The sequence below is a fragment of the Bos javanicus genome, chromosome 9 (genome assembly GCF_032452875.1).
Source record: "Bos javanicus breed banteng chromosome 9, ARS-OSU_banteng_1.0, whole genome shotgun sequence".
Taxonomy (NCBI): Eukaryota; Metazoa; Chordata; class Mammalia; order Artiodactyla; family Bovidae; genus Bos; species Bos javanicus.
This window is the reverse complement of record NC_083876.1, coordinates 43,321,016-43,338,597: the sequence shown is the minus strand read 5'-3', so window position 1 is coordinate 43,338,597 and position 17,582 is coordinate 43,321,016. Positions and strand designations below refer to the sequence as shown.

The window sequence follows — 17,582 nt, the reverse complement described above, 5'->3', positions numbered from 1 at the left end:
GAAGTATCTGGATAAATATACATAAAAAATGGTAATTCTGGGGACTGATTATAAGAAATTTCACTTTATAGATCATATAGAGTATTTTAATTTTTATAGTGGACATTGCAGTTTTCCAATCAGAAAAACCTTTTTTCCTGATAGTTAAAAATTTTTAATTGTGGAAAATATACACAGTGGAAATATACATACAATTAAAATTTGTTATCTTAATCCTTTTAAAGTATACGATTCAGTTGTGTTAAGTACATTCACATTATCACTCAGCCAGTATCTAGAACTTGTTTCATTTGCAAAACTTAAACTGTGTACTCCTTAGAAACCTCCCATTTGCCCTGCTCCCCATGTCCCCAGCCCTTAGCAAGCACTCTTTTACTTTATGTCTCTGTGAATTTGACCACTCTAGGTACCTCATATAGGTAAAATTGTGCAGTATGTGTGCTTTCGTGACTCGTTTCACTTAGCATAATATCAAGTGTGTCTTTTTTTTTTTTAATAAGAAAAACACAGACTATATAGGTAACTGAGCAAAGAAATGAACAGACACTTCATAGTTGAGTAATGCAAATACAAATAAGGGTGAAAAATTGCTCAAAATGCACATTAACAAATCTTTTATCAAAATAATGAGATTTTAAGAACTGCTAGTATTCAGTGATAGTGAAAGTGAAGTTGCTCAGGCGTGTCCAGCTCTTTGTAACTCCATGGACTGTGGCCCACCAGGCTCCTCTGTCCATGGGATTCCCAGGCAAGAATACGGGAATGAGTTGCTCTTTCCTTCTTCAGGGGATCTTCCCGACCCAGGGATCAAACTGGGGTCTCCCACAGTGTGGTAGATGCTTTACTGTCTGTGCCACCAGGGAATGAAAGATGAAACAATGTGATTCACTGCAATTGGGAATATAAATTGGCATAACCTTTCTGACAAGTAATTTAACAAAATATATTTAGAACTTATAATGACAGGTAGACCCTTTGACCCATAAACTGTTAGAAGCTAGAGATACATGAGCAAAGATTTATGTTTAAAGGTGTTTATTACAAAGTGCTTTATTTGTTTATTTATTTTTGGCTGCACTGCACAGCTTGTGGGATCTTAATTCCCTGACCAGGGATTGAACTCAGACCTTCACCAGTGAAAGCACAGAGTTCTAACTGCTGGACTGCCAGGGAACTCCCTACAAAGTACTCTACTATGCAGTTATTCTACTTCACAACAATATAACAGTTTAAATAAATCAGAATACATTTCTAGTCATGATTCTAAATGGGGTAGCAGAATGGCTGTATCTGAATTCCTGGGAGGGGTGTGTTTAGTTTGTATAAGCATACTATAAAATTGCTATTAAAAGAAGATATAAGATTTGTATGTATAACCAGTGTTTTCTTAGGTGTTCTGAGGCAACAAAAACAAAAACAAAAATAAATGGAACCTAATCAAACTTAAAAGCTTTTGCACAGCAAAGGAAACCGTAAAACGAAAAGATAGCCTACAGAATGGGAGACAGTATTTGCAAACAATGTGACTGACAGGGGCTTAATCTCCAAATGTACAAACAACTTATAAAACTCAACAGCAAAAAACAACCCAATCACAAAATGGACAGAAGACCTAAATGGATATTTCTCCAAAAAAGACAGGACCAGTAGGCACATGAAAAGATACTCAACATCACTAATTACTGAGAAATGCAAATCAGAACTACAATGAGGTACCACACCACCTCACACTAGTCAAAATGGCCATCATTAAAAAGTCTACAGAAAACAAGTGCTGGAGAGGCTGTGGAGAATAGAGAACCCTCCTACACTGTTGATAGAAATGTAAGTTGGTGCAGCCACTGTGGAACATGATGGAGGTTCCTCAGAAAACTAAACACAGAATTACCGTATGACCCAGTGATCCCACCCTTAGGCATGCCTTAGTTGCTAAGTTGTGTCTGACTCTTAAAACCCCATGGACTGTAACCCGCCACGCTCCTCCATCTATGGGATTTTCCAAGCAAGAATACTGGAGTGGGTTGCCATTTGCTGCTCCAGGGGATCTTCTCAACCTAGGGATTGAACCTGGGTCTCCTGCATTGCAGATGATTCTTTACCAACTGAGCCACCAGGGAAGCCCTACTCCTAGGCATATATCCAAACAAAACTATAATTCACAACAATACATGCACCCCTGTGTTCATTCATAGCAGCACTATTCACAGTACCCAAGATATAGAAACAATCTAAATGTCCATCGACAGATGAACGGATAAAGAGGTGTGGTACGTATATACAATGGAATACTGCTTAGCTATAAAACAGAATGAAGTAATGCCATTTGCAGCAACATGGATGCAACTAGAGATGATCATACTAAGTGAAGTAAGTCAGAGAAAGACAAATACCATAATATTTATATGTGAAATCTAAAATGTGGCACAAATTGAATCTATCTATGAAACAGACTTATAGACAGAGAATAGACCTGGGAGTTTGGGATTAGTAGATGCATATAGAATAAACAAGAAGGTTTATCTATAGCACAAGGAACTATATCCTGTAACCTGGGATACACCATAATGGAAAAGGATATTTTAAAAATTGTATATATGTATATAACTAAATCACTTTGGTGTGTAGCAGAAATTAACACATCGTAAATCAACTATACTTCAATTAAAAAATAAAGAACTGAAAGATTTGTATAAGATTGTATAATTCCTGTGATAGGAATTGGGAATCAGTTAGGAATTGCCAATTGATAGAATATTGTACATATTTAAAAATTTCAGTAATCTTTATAACATAGTAAAAGTCTCATAAGCAAAAATGAGATGGAAACTTATGATTACAGAATGACCTGAACTGTGAAAGAAAAATTCATTTAAAAAAAGACTTAAAGTTCATATGCCAAAATGTTAGCAGTGTGTTTGCCTCAAAGTGGTAGAATACTTTGTTACATTTTTACACTTTTCTATATTTTAAGAATTCTCTGCTATGAGCATGTTTTATTTTTGTATAATCAGAAAACAACTTTAAAAGTATACATTTTAAAAAGATAGATTTCAGATATAATTAGAAAGATGTTATCCTGCTAAAGAGAATTCCATTTAAATTTCAGGGCTTTAGGATCAGATACGGGAGGATCAACCAGAAATCCAGCTGCCCACTGCGGGGTTGTTGGTTTAAAACCAAGCTATGGCCTAGTTTCTCGTCATGGTCTCATTCCCCTGGTGAATTCAATGGATGTGCCAGGAATCTTAACCAGATGTGTGGATGATGCAGCCACTGTGTTGGGTATTTATACGATTCCATATAGTTTCAAAGCATTATCAGTTCACTGAAAAACAATGTCTGTCACTCATAAATACTTTTACTTACAGGTGTACTAGCTGGGCATGATCCCAAAGATTCTACCACAATTCAAGATCCTGTTAAACCATTTACGCTTCCCAGTTTGACAGATGTGAGCAAACTATGTATAGGAATTCCAAAGGTAACGCTTTACAAAAGTTCTATCAAGTCCAATACAGACAACAGACTTGGGAAACAGACTGGTTGAGTTTGAATCGCTGCTCTGCCACTTTTATTAGCTATGTGACCTGAGCATGTGAAAGGAGATACGTAAAATCACTCACCTTTTAAATGTTTAATTTTGAGCTTAGCAATAAGTTTTTGTCCTGGGAGACTGTCCTTTGCATTGTAAGATGTTTAGCAACATCACTGGTCTCTACCCCTAGAGGTAGCAGCCCCACCCCTACCCTACCCCCTCTACCCCACAAGTCAAACTGTCTGCAGACGTTACCACATGTTCCCTGGTTGAGAGGAAGAGGATAAAATTGCCCCCAGTTGAGAGCACTGCTGTAGAGAAATACTGTAAAATCTTTTAAATTTTCAATTAAGATAATAGATGTGCCTATATTTAAGGATTTAGAGCGAAACAGACCTAGCTGGGAATCCTGGATCCTCTGCTTGCCTACTGTGTAACATTAGGAAAGTTACTTAACTTCTCTAGTCTCAATACTTTTCATTAATAACATGAAGGATGATAATACCTACATCATAGGACTGTTAAAAGTGTTCAGTGAGAGAACCTTTGGAAAGCATCTAGCAGAATGCCTGATACATAATGAACATTTAATAAATATAGATTCTCCAACCAGATCTCCAGTCTTTAATATTATTGTATCCAGTTCACAATATCTAGTATTGTGCTTGTCATGCCATAAATGCTCTTAAATTAGTTCAGTCTTTTTAGCTACCTACTAACAATTTAATCATTTTCTAATATATTGCCAGAGGTTCTGGGGTACACATTTTTTTAAAACCATCTATTTGGATGTTCTGATTTCTGTTTTGACTTTTTCCAATTAGGAGTATCTTACGCCAGAATTGTCAAGTGAAGTACAATCTCTTTGGTCCAAAGCTGCTAATCTCTTTGAGTCTGAGGGGGCCAAAGTAACTGAAGTCTCCCTGCCCCATACCAGCTACTCAATTGTGTGCTACCACGTATTGTGCACGTCGGAAGTGGCATCGAATATGGCCAGATTTGATGGGCTAGAATATGGTAAAGTGCCTGTGTTTTGGACTTTTAGGAAGTTTTCTCAAACATTTTCACTTGTTAGTGACAAAAAATATTATTGCCTGGGATAATGTTAATGATTTAGAGAAGTAAATTAGTGGATCCTTTTACTGTTGTCAATTTAGCATTATACTCACACTGTTCTTCATCATAACTCATAGTGAGTGAATGAATGAATGAGGGAGTGAACAAATGAAATTTCCCTCTTCATAATTTTCTTCTCTTTCTTGATTCCTGACGGGTCAGTTAGTCCCAAGGCATGTAAAGAAGAGACTCCATTAAGGTCAATCTCCTGAAATTTTAGTATTGGCCACAAATGTGACTCTAGACCTGCTTTTCAGCCAGAACTTTACTTCCTTTTCAAGTAATGTTCATCTCTTTTGTTTTCAGGTCACAGATGTGATAGTGATGTGTCTACTGAAGCCATGTATGCTGCAACCAGGCGAGAAGGGTTCAGTGATGTGGTGAGAGGGAGAATCCTCTCAGGAAACTTTTTCCTATTAAAAGAGTAAGATAATCGGTTTAGGAATTTCCCCCATTCTTGAAAACTCCAGAGAGAAGTAGTAGCATGTCTGTCAGGTCTTATAAATTTTCCTAAGGAAGTAAAATCCTTATGATTTGAATTAGAAATCATAAGTAAAGGCCTGTTTTTGGTACTTTTGGCTCCTGGTTATTCAAAAAAAAAAAAAAAATCACTGATGCTGTAGCAAGCTAATTAGGAAGCCTGAAGGGTTTTAGCCTCATTAAATGTCCCCTATTATTGCTACATTGTCCTCCTGCTGTGAGAGCCTTAAGCAGGAAATTACATTGGTTTCCCTTTAAAAGGTCAGTGAAATCAACCAAACTTTCCCTTGCATCCTGTATCTGTTTGCTCCAAGAAAGAATTCTAAATTACTATGACTTTGGTATAAGTTTTTCATCATCTTGTGAATAGGATTCATCTTCCATACCACCAAGTCTGTCTAAGAGGACATGGTAAGTGTGACAGAGCAAGAATGTACTGAACAGCTTCGTGGAGTTTTGCATATATATAATGGGCATATATGGGTATATATCTATATGGATAGAAAGTATTTTATTCATCTGTGCATCTCCTTAGGGCCAGTAGTTAGCATTCCTTTTTCCAAAAATACTATGAACAGCTACTCTGAAAAACAGTATGGAGATTCCTCGAAAAATTAAAAATAGAACTACCATATGAACCAGAAATCCCACTTCTGGGTATATATCTGAAGGAAAGAAATCACTACCTCACAGCATTATTCGCAAAAGCCAAGACATGGAAACAAACTAGTGTCCACTGGCAGACAAATGGAAAAAGAAAATGTGCTGTGTGTATACCCACCCACACACACAATGGAACATTCATTATTATTCAAGAGTATTAATTATTATTCAAAAGAAAATCCTTCATTCGTGACAGCATGCATGGACCTTGAGGGCATTATCTTAAGCGAAATAAGTCAGAGAAAGACAAATACTGTATGATCTCACTTATATGTGGAATCTAGGGGAAAAAAACCCACCAAAGCCACAGACCCAGTGGAATGGTAGTTGCTGGGGAAAGAGAGGAGATGTCGGTCAAAGGGTACAGACTCCCGCGGATAAGGTGAGTTCTGGGGGTGTGATGTACAACCTAATTACTCTAAGTAACAACACTGTACTACATACTTGAAAGCTGCTGAGAGTAGATCTTAAACGTTCTTACCACATACACAAAAAACTCTTACGTGAGGTGATGAATGTGTTGACTAATCTTACTGTGGTAATCATTTTGCAATAAAATCAAATTATGTTGCAAACCTTAAAACTACAGGATTTTATACTCAATTATATCTCAAAGCTGGAAAACAAGAACTATTATTTGATTAATGGGGAAATCACAGGGCTTTGCTGTTTGCTTTCCTTCTCTTCTGAATACCCACTGTCTCATGTCTGAAAATGATGGTTCCATTTTGTCTAGTTTTCTGATTGTTTAAAGTTGTGCTTTTGAAGCATATTAAAAGTAGGAAGAAATTTAATATAAGTATTTGTTCTTTTATAAAATTCAGTATGGGGAATGCTGTTAATATGTTATTTAAGCCGTCAGCTGCTGGGTAAATTATACGTGATGCCTGCATTCATCACCCTATAGACCCTGTGGTCAAATGATAATAAAGACATCTGGTATTTCTATAGCATTCTTTCAAGATAAAAAAGATCTCTCATTTTTATCTCATTGTATTTGGTCCATGCAAGGTTGGAACTGTTATATCCATTTTTACATGTGAGGAAACTGAAGTTATCAATAAAATACTTAATCCTTTTGCCAGTCTTCATTAACAGCTTCAGGAGGATCTAAAGAGTATTTTTTCCCCCTTTCTTTCCATCATTGACTTATAGTCACTCCTGTGTCTGGCTAATTCCTTAATCTTTTCAGTAAAGTAAATGTCTTTTCTTTTGGGGAGGAAGAGTGTGGGGAGTAACCATATCCTTTATTACTTATTACCTAAATAAGTTTAGGGAACATCCATCATCTCATATAGATACAACATTAAAGCAATAGGAAGAAAACATTTTCTTACAATGAGAACTCTTAGGATTTACTCTTGACAGCATTCATGTATAACATATGGCAGTGCTAATTATATTTATCATGTTCTACATTACATCCCTGGTACTTACTCATAACCAGAAGTTTGTGCCTTTAGACCATCTTCATCCTATTCCCCCTTCCCCTACCTCCTACTTCTGATCAAACTACAAATCTGATCACCCTTATGTATGAATTTGTTTTTGAAGTATAATTGACCTACAACACTAGGTCAGTTCCTGGTGCACACCATCGTGATTTGACATTTCTGTGCATTTCAAAACGATCAGCATGATAAGTCTAGAGGTCATCTGTCACCATATAAAGAAATTACATAATTACTGACTATATTCCCCACACTGTATCTTTCATACCTGAAAGTTTGTAACTCAGCCTCCTTTACCTATTTCTCTCCTTCCCTCTCACTACCCTCCCCCTCTGGCAACCACCTGTTTATCTATGACTCGGTTTCTGTTTAGTTATGTTTGTTCATTTGTTTTGTTTTTGGATTCCATAGATAAGTGAAATCATACAGTATTTTCTCTCACTTAACTTCACTTGGCATAATAGCCTCTAGATCTATCCATGTTGTCCCACAGAACAAAATCTCATTCTTCTTTATGGCAAATATTCTATTGTGTATATATGCTCCATCTTTATCCATTCATCTGTCAGTGGACATTTAAGTGCTTTCCATATCTGGACTATTGTAAACAATGCTGCAGTGAACATCAGATCAGATCAGTCGCTCAGTCGCGTCCGACTCTTTGCGACGCCATGAATCGCAGTACGCCAGGCCTCCCTGTCCATCACCAACTCTCGGAGTTCACTGAGATGTCCATCGAGTCAGTGATGCCATCCAGCCATCTCATCCTCTGTCGTCCCCTTCTCTTGCCCCCAATCCCTCCCAGCATCAGAGTCTTTTCCTTTTTTTTTTTTTTAATTAATTTTATTTTATTTTTAAACTTTACATAATTGTATTAGTTTTGCCAAATATCAAAATGAATCCACCACAGGTATACATGTGTTCCCCATCCTGAACCCTCCTCCCTCCTCCCTCCCCATACCATCCCTCTGGGTCGTCCCAGTGCACCAGCCCCAAGCATCCAGTATCGTGCATTGAACCTGGACTGGCATCTCGTTTCATACATGATATTTTACATGTTTCAATGCCATTCTCCCAAATCTTCCCACCCTCTCCCTCTCCCACAGAGTCCATAAGACTGTTCTTTACATCAGTGTCTCTTTTGCTGTCTCGTATACAGGGTTATCGTTACCATCTTTCTAAATTCCATATATATGCGTTAGTATACTGTATTGGTGTTTTTCCTTCTGGCTTACTTCACTCTGTATAATAGGCTCCAGTTTCATCCACCTCATTAGAACTGATTCAAATTTAATGGCTGAGTCTTTTCCAATGAGTCAACTCTTCTCAAGAGATGGCCAAAGTACTGGAGTTTCAGCTTTAGCATCATTCCTTCCAAAGAACACCCAGGGCTGATCTTCAGAATGGACTGGTTGGATCTCCTTGCAGTCCAAGGGACTCTCAAGAGTCTTCTCCAACACCACAGTTCAAAAGCATCAACTCTTCGGCGCTCAGCCTTCTTCACAGTCCAACTCTCACATCCATACATGACCACAGGAAAAACCATAGCCTTGACTAGACGAACCTTTGTTGGCAAAGTAATGTCTCTGCTTTTGAATATGCTATCTAGGTTGGTCATAACTTTCCTTCCAAGGCATAAGTGTCTTTTAATTTCATGGCTGCAGTCACCATCTTCAGTGATTTTGGAGCCCAGAAAAATAAAGTCAGACACTGTTTCCACTGTTTCCCCATCTATTTCCCATGAAGTGATGGGACCGGATGCCATGATCTTCGTTTTCTGAATGTTGAGCTTTAAGCCAACTTTTTCACTCTCCACTTTCACTTTCATCAAGAGGCTTTTTAGTTCCTCTTCACTTTCTGCCATAAGGGTGGTGTCATCTGCATATCTGAGGTTATTGATATTTCTCCCAGCAATCTTGATTCCAGCTTGTGTTTCTTCCAGTCCAGTGTTTCTCATGATGTACTCTGCAGTGAACATAGGGGTGCGTATATCTTTTCAAATGTGTTTGTTTTTTTTGAATAAATACCCAGGAGTGGAACTGCTGCATTGTGTGGTCGTTCTGTGTTTAATTCTTTGAAGAATCTCCATACTGTTTTCTATAGAGGCTGCACCACTTTATATTCCCACCAGCCGTGCATGAAGGTTCCCCTTTCTCTACATCCTTGACAATACTTGTTATTTGTCTTTGATAACAGCCATTCTGAAATGTATGAGGTGATATTTCATGGTGGTTTTGAATTGCATTTCTCTGCTGATTAGTGATAGTGAGCATCTTTTCATGTGCTTGCTGGCCATCCATATATCTTCTTTGGAAAAATATCTGTTCTGGTCTTCTGCCTGTTTTTTGATTGGTTGTTTGTTTTTCTGATGTTGAGTTGTGTGAGTTCTTTGTATATTTTTGTATATTAACACCTTATCAGGTATATCATTTGCAAATGTCTTCTCCTATTCAATAGGCAGCCTAAAGCATCTTTCCAGGAGTTTCACATTTCCATTCCTGGGCTGCTTGTGTCTGTAAAATACAAAATTGCAAACGCTGCATTCTTTCCTCAGTTACTGTTTCCAGAGCCTGTTTTCTAGTGTTAGAATTCTCCAAAACTTCAGAACTCTTATAATAATTATAACTATAGATGAAATAGGACATTATGATAGAGGATTGGAATGCACCTCCAGAGATCTAAGTTCTGGTCCTTCCTCTGCCACCGCTTATCTCTGCAGCCTTTGGAAAGTCATTTAGTTGCTATGCCCTTGATTTTCCTCACCTGAAAATGAATGTTCTGGTTTAATAATGTCCCTGGAAATGTTAATAATTTGTGATTATATGTGCAGAATTGTATCTACTTTTAGAATAACAGCATGGCTGAACAAAATTGATTTTTATGTGTTGGGAATCTTAGTGGTACCCGCTCCTACAGGCCAAGAGTCCAGTGATTCTTTAACAAGTCATATGCATGAGACTTCGATGAAAGAAATAATAAAAAGCCCTTAAAATGTCAACTTTTTTTTTTCCCACAGAAATTATGAGAATTATTTTGTCAAAGCACAGAAAGTGAGACGGCTCATTGCTAATGATTTTGTTAATGTTTTTAACTCTGGAGTGGACGTGCTGCTAACTCCCACGACCTTGAGTGAGGCAGTGCCGTACACAGAGTTCATCAAGGAAGACAACAGGACGCGCAGCGCCCAAGACGACATCTTTACACAGGCCGTGAATATGGCAGGTGAGGGTCCCTTAAGAACAGTTTGGTTTTCTCCAGATTTTTAGGTAGACAATCCTGGTCCTCAACTTAGGTTCTAGCTAGATTATTCCCTAAATACAATAGCTGTCCTTCTGGGATACTTAGGAGTGTGTGGGTGTGTTCATGTGGGTGTGTGTGCATGTGTGCATTTATAGGCATACACATGCTTGCATTCACCACACACACACACAGTAATTTTCAGACCTACAGAAAGATTTTAAAAAGTCATAAAATGAATACTCTTTATGTCCTTTGCCTGGGTTCATCCTTGTTCACATTTTGCCTCATTTGCTTTTTCCTTCCTCTGTCCCTTTACCCCCAGACAGACAGGCACACATACAAAGCTTTTACTTAATTAATTTGAAAGTGTAAACATCATTTTACTTTACCCCTAAATACTTTTAGCATGAATCATCTGGAATAAAGACATCCATCATCAAACCTAAGAAGGCTAACACAAATACAATAATATTCCAAATACAGTTCATATTTAAGTTTTCTCAATTGTACCAAAAATGCCTTTTATAGGGTGTTTTTCCTGCATATATTTGTTTATGATATCTCTTACTAAAGTCTAGAACAATCCCCCAGGTCTCTATGTTCTTTTATTAAGAACCACATCAGATTGTTACGATTTTTGTTTCAATCATCAAACATAATGTAGAAAACTCAAGAGCAGAGGGAAAAGTCTGTTGTATTTATCTATATACTTTTGTTTACTGTGTTCATTTCTCCCTGATCAATCAAGATTCTTTGTTTTATCATATCCTTTCTGTTTGGAGAAGAGTTTGCCATTCTTTTAGGGTACATCTGCTAGCAACCAATTCTCTTAGCTTTCTTCTGAGAATGTCTCAATTTTCCTCTCATTTTTATAGTTTATTTTTGCTGGATATATGATTTTGGTTTGACAGTTCTTTTCTTTAGCATTTATAAAATGTCCTGCTAATTTCTTCTAGCCTTCATAGTTACTGATAAGAAATCTTCTACGTTTAAGATTTTTTAAGTGACATTGTCTTTTTTGAGGAATCCTGTCCACTTGACCTGTAGGATATCCTGTCCATAATCTGAATCTGTCAGATTGCTTCCTTATGATTGGGTTGACTTAAACATTTTTGGCACAAATACTGTATGCACTTCATGTCAAGAAACAGTTGATATCAGTTCGTACCACTGTGGAAACTAAGGAAGTAACTAGCAGATGTTTTCCTTGTGAAGGCACATCTTCCTTTTGTCAGTTGTAAGCAATTGGTGATATGATATGTTGGGACTGTGTTTCCCAATAAACCTGAACCCACTTTTAGCATCTATTGATGACCCTTGCCTGAATTAAGTATTACTTAGAGAATTACAGAGTGCTGACTTTTCTATCATTCCTTCTCCGTGTCTTAGCTAGCAGTCTTCTCTATAGAACAGCTTTCCTTTTTTAAAAAAATTCAACGTATTTTAAGTAATTCTCATTATTTTTGATGCTCAAATTTAACTAACAGGAACCTCTCCAAGTTGTATGTAACCCTTGTAACCCTTAAACTAGCCCCCATTAATTTTTAAAAACTTTCTTGTTTTATGGCATAACAAAATACCCCAAAACTGAAATTAAAACTACCCTGAGCTACTATTTCTCACCTAATAAATTGACAAAAAATTAAGCAACTCAGCAACACATTGTATGGGTGAGGCTGTAGGAAAACTCTTATTTTGCTGATAGAAGTTCAAAAGGTACAACTTTTTTGGAGGGGAATTTGGCAATTTCTAATTAATATATACATTTATCTTTTGATGAAGCAATTCCTCTTCATCTGAGAAACATTCAAGAATACTGAAAAAATACACAAGGTAATTCACTGGGACATGGCGTGAAATTGCTAAATACTAAAAACAAGCAAAACCCCCCAACCATAGAAGAATGGTTCAATAAATTATGGTAAAACTACATGGTGGAATACTATGCAACTATAAAAAAGGAATGAACCTCGTCTCTGAACAGATACACAGTGATTTCCTAGATACATTAAATGAACAAAGGAAGATACAAAAATATACATGTCATAATTTTTGTGATTTTTTTTTTTTTTAACCCTTATCCTGTCTTGTACCTATTGGCACTGGAAAGTGGAAGAGGTCTCTGTGTCTTAGGGTAGAGAATTGGTCAACATTTAATGGGTCTCTTTCCTTTCCTCAGGACTGCCAGCAGTGAGTGTCCCTATGGCTCTCTCAAGCCAAGGGTTGCCAGTAGGACTACAGTTTATTGGACGTGCATTTTGTGACCAGCAGCTTCTTACAGTTGCCAAATGGTTTGAAAAACAAGTCCAGTTTCCTGTTATTCAACTTCAAGAACTAATGGATGATTGCTTATCAGTCTTTGAAAATGAAAAGTTGGCTTCTGTTTCTCTAAAATAGTGATAACTATATTGTGCACATTATAATGACTTTTAAAGGTTTGTATATTTTAGAGAAGTCAGGTGTTCTTGAAATTTGGTTCATTGTCGACATTGTCATTCCTTGGAGTCATTTTTTTAAATTCTTGTGATGTAGTTAATTATAAATAATCTGTCAGCATTTATTCAGCATCCACTCAGTATAAACCAAAGTACAAGAGACCTGGGTTCAATCCCTAGGTCGGAAAGATCCCCTGGAGGAGGCCATGGCCACCCACTCCAGTATTCTTGCCTGGAGAACTCCATGGACAGAGGAGCCTGTGGGCTACAGCCCACAGGGTTGTAAAGAGGCAGACACACTCACTCAAGTAGAAACCAAGTACAGGATTTCTGTTATAATATGAGATACATGTTGCTAAAAAATGATGCCTTCTAAATGTTCATTAAAAAGAACATCACTTACAGTACAAGTAAGCTTAGGAGTAAACCTGTCAAGACGTGTATGTCTTTGCAACCAAAGCACGAACATGAACAGTAAGTCGTACTTCCAGAGAGAGCCTAGACAGCCCAGCTGACAGGCATTTCAACACGTGGTAGAGGCCGCTGCAAAAGAGGTTAAAAATGCACAAAAACAATAAAATGGGAACATCCACCTCTAGGTCTGAGCAGAGCAGGTGGAAGAGAAGCTCTAACACAGGAGGAAGTGCAGCTTGCTGGCCCAGACATGGGTGTGCCTCTCCCTGGGGAGAGCCCAGGTGGGCACACTCCTCTAAGAGTAGACCTGCAATGAGAACTTTTCTTCTTTCCTGGTGAAAGTTAAAATGTTACTTCTACTATTCCAGAGCCCCATGCCAAGGAGCTCAGAATAACTCCTAGTTACACCAACTTCATTCTCCTAGTTACCAGTCACAAACTAGCTCAGTGGTGTCAGACATTTGCTGTGACCTAACAGACTGAACTGAACTCGGACATTGGTAGCTACTGGAGCATGGCTTTAGTGAGAAAGTTTCAATACACAAGTAAGATCCAGTATGAAAAACTTGTAGATAACTTGGTGGGGCTGCATGGGCCCATGCAGAGAAGAGGCTCATGGGCCTCCTTCTTTACCCCAGATTCTCTACTCATGGTTTTCTTACCCACCCTCCTGACTTTCCTTACAAGTGCTCTCCCTTTAGGCACCTTTAGCACAAAGAAATAAGAATGGGAATATGTATTCAGAATTTGGAGGAAAAAAAAAAAGATCTAATGAAAAGCATTCCTTTACCCACTATAACGGGCTTCCTTGGTAGCTCAGATGGTAAAGAATCTGCCTGCAATGCAGGAGACCTAGGTTTGATCCCCTATAAGGTTTCATCGTTGGATTTGTCTCTGCCAGAACACAATTGTCATCTCATGTTTATCATGAGTTCTAATTTGATGTTTATTGTTGATAAGTTTAAGTAGGGAGCTGAGTGATTATTTAATAGATTCACTTTGGTAAGGAAAAAAATCTTTCCTAAATATAAAAGACATGAAGTAAAAACATAAGAGGCACAACCTTCTCAGAACTACTGGAAAACAGTGTGATGGGAGTTTAAACTGCCTGGTACTTTTCATTAATAGTTTTCTCTCTCCCTGGGATGCTTCCACTCGCAAATGCTCAATCTGATAAACTACTTATAAGTTTTCTGTGCCAAGTGCACTAGTATTCTGAAAGATTTTGACTGTGAATCCCTGGAAGGAAGAAATTCAAGACAAGAATTGCTTTATTTTATAACAAGAGAAAACCCTTAGTTGGGGGAGAGAGTATGATGCAAATGGCAGGCAAATAAATCTTTACCCCCAGTCTTTTTATGTGTGTATAATTTGGAATAAAAGATTTTCAAAGAATATGTAGTTTCTCTTATTCCTATGTCTCTACTTGAGTTGCACTAATGACTTGAAATAAGGAAGTAAAACATTTACATCGTTTTCACATAATAACACCCAACTAGTGTGAAATGATACCTAATCTGTTCTTTCTTTTCCATCTTTACCCTAAATCTGGTAGATCTCATTTTGCCAAATCACTGTCTGAGAATTTAAAATGGAAATGGTTTCTGTGTCTCAGCTAATTAAACCCTGAAACTATGAGCAACAGGGCTGTCAGAGCAGAGCACGTCAGAAAGGGGAAGATGACTTCAAGTGTGAGATGAGTGCCTTGATAAGACAGAGCAAAAGACAGACTCAACAGCAGAAGAGTTGCTAGAGTGAGAAAATGTGATGCATTCGCGGAACTTGGTACCTGACACCACACAGAGCCGAGTCCAAGCCAAATCCTGTTGGCCCCCAGCTATCGTTATCAAGAAAATCACTTGAAACTAGAGAGGCAGAATTTGATTGGCTGTATGACACCAGGCTGTCAGGAACACAGGACTGTGGACCACCTAGAGAAGATAGCAGGTACAAAAGAGGAGCTTGTGACAGGGAACGGGGATTCCTATGAGGAAAACCCTGGCACCTTCCACCGACTCTGCGACCCCAGAGACTGCAGCCTGCCAGGCACCTTCTATAGTGGACAAGAAACATCTTTAGAATTTTAGAATCTGAAGAACACTGAAGAGATCTGGTTACAGGGCACCAGTAAGTAGACCTCGAGAATTCTGTAAACTGTCATACCCTGTTCCAGTCAAAGTAAGGGACCAAAGTAATGAAATATTCACAATATTAATGGTTTCTGTTACGAACTTTCATTTATTAACTACTTTTACTCACCCTCCCTTTACTCAAATATCTGATTATACCACAGCTAAATGTGTTGCCTGTGCAAGCCTCAGGTAAAATTTACTCATTGGACTACAGAAGCTCCAGAGGACAGTTGAAAGTAGAAGGCTTTCCTCAGTTATTTCATAACAAGCCGTGTGTACACTAGAACAAAAACTTGAAAATTTAATAAAAGCAAATAACACCAGAAAACCCCAGCAAACATTAAATAAAAGTAATTACAGGATTTCAGAGGGACTTTTTATTCCTTTTTCTTTATACCACAGTGGAATATAAATCCAAAAGGATTCTAGGCACTTTATTAAAAATATATTATTAAAATGCTATAAAAGTAAATAGTTGAAATCACTGAATTGATTAAAAAAAAAGGGGGGGGGGAGTTAAAACCAGGAATAAATAAAAATTACAAGGTTTGTCAAGGTATTTATACAGATGCTTAAGGCTATATAGTGTGATACAGTTGGAAATTTTCCTGTCACTTTTCTAGTGGGAAAGTTCACCAGATTTAAAAATAGATAAACCTGGGTTTGACTCCTATTACCGCCATTTGTGAGTTATGTAACCTGTCTGAGCTTCAGTGTCTTGACCTGTGAAATGGAGATAATATTTATTCCAAGGGATGGTTGGGAGGATTAAATTTAAATAATGCCCTTAAAGCACCTAGCGTAGCATGACAAAATAAGTACTCAAAAGTTTGGAACTGTAAATAAATGAAACAATCATGAAATTACCATTTTCCCATATATGCTACAAATACACATTAAACTAATATGGCCAAACTGCAATTTACTAAAAACTTATGCTAGAGACTAGCAATAATGGCTCTGGTGATCTGGCTTCCACTGAGGATAAAGTTTAAAATGTCTGGAAGAAATGATGAACTATGTGTTTCTAAAGCAATTTCCCTGAGCCTTTGAGAAAGAATTGACTAATTCTTCAAAGACCTGAAGATTTTTTAAAAGGCCCTCGTGCCTTGCCAACCAAGTGAGAGGGGGAAACACTTTCAACAGAGCCAAGCTCTTGCTCATAAAACTCAGTTCTGGTCCCACATATACATACATAGATGGTTGAGACCCTGAAATATTACATTTTATCTACAATTATTTTAACAGGAAAAGTTTAGGGTTACTATTCCCTACAGATAGCTAGTCTAGCCATTGGGGGGGTGGTGAGGATGGTTAATGAAGCACCCCCTGGGGCATCTGTTAGTAAGTAACTTGATTTCTTGGTGAAATTAGTCGCAAAATAGACCTGTGGAATAGTATAGAACTGGTGTCAGGTATCTGCCAAGATGAAAATGGACAACTTCAGCAGAGTTCATATAGCAGGACTAGTTGTCTTCAGAGGCCAATCATAGTGTAGAATTCTTTCTGTTTTCTGTAACAAGAGTGTTTGCGAGGCTGAAATTCAAAGCTTTAAGGCTTATAATAACCAGGTAAAATCCAATACAGTATACTGTTAGAACCATTCTATCACAAGCATGTCAAAAGACATGGATCATCTAATTCCATGTGAATTATTTTTTTCTTTATTGTACTCTAGTTCTCCATGGAAATAGCTACTAGGGTGCAGGTGTAACTGGTGCAGAATTAAGGTAGTGTTCGTGGGAAAGAAGAGAGATAAAGTGAAAACCAGAAGAATTTGGAACTTAATTGGATTTAAGGGTATGGGAGAAAGGAGGGAAAGAAATATGACTTTTATACTGAGAAGTGCTCTCAACTAGAAAAATAATGTTAACCTTAATAAAAACAAGAAAAGCAGGAATGATTTGTAGGGGCTGAAGATGTATTCCACAATCAAGGAGAAACACCAACAGGTAGTGGGCAAAAAGGAAGGTGAGAAAAATGGAGCTTGGGGAATCAGAAGGACAGAGAATGAAATCTACCCCTTCTTCCCTGATGTTTTATTATGAAAATTTTCAAATATAAAGCACTGAACACTCAAATACCCACCACCTATATTCTACTACTGACATTTTAC

General features: G+C 37.6%; 1 protein-coding gene across 3 annotated transcripts in view; it reads left to right on the top strand.

The window, feature by feature from the left end:
* The window catches only part of QRSL1 (glutaminyl-tRNA amidotransferase subunit QRSL1), a 33,450-nt gene extending 18,721 nt beyond the window's left edge, over positions 1-14,729 (top strand). For all 3 annotated transcript variants that reach the window (XM_061427683.1, XM_061427686.1, XM_061427684.1), the window contains 6 exons: positions 3,107-3,282; positions 3,369-3,481; positions 4,360-4,552; positions 4,958-5,075; positions 10,262-10,467; positions 12,665-14,729. In XM_061427683.1, coding sequence (XP_061283667.1) covers positions 3,107-3,282; positions 3,369-3,481; positions 4,360-4,552; positions 4,958-5,075; positions 10,262-10,467; positions 12,665-12,882 — 1,024 coding nt within the window. In that variant the 3' untranslated portion in view covers positions 12,883-14,729. The remainder of the gene's footprint in view (positions 1-3,106; positions 3,283-3,368; positions 3,482-4,359; positions 4,553-4,957; positions 5,076-10,261; positions 10,468-12,664) is intronic.
* The last annotated feature ends 2,853 nt before the right edge of the window (positions 14,730-17,582 follow it).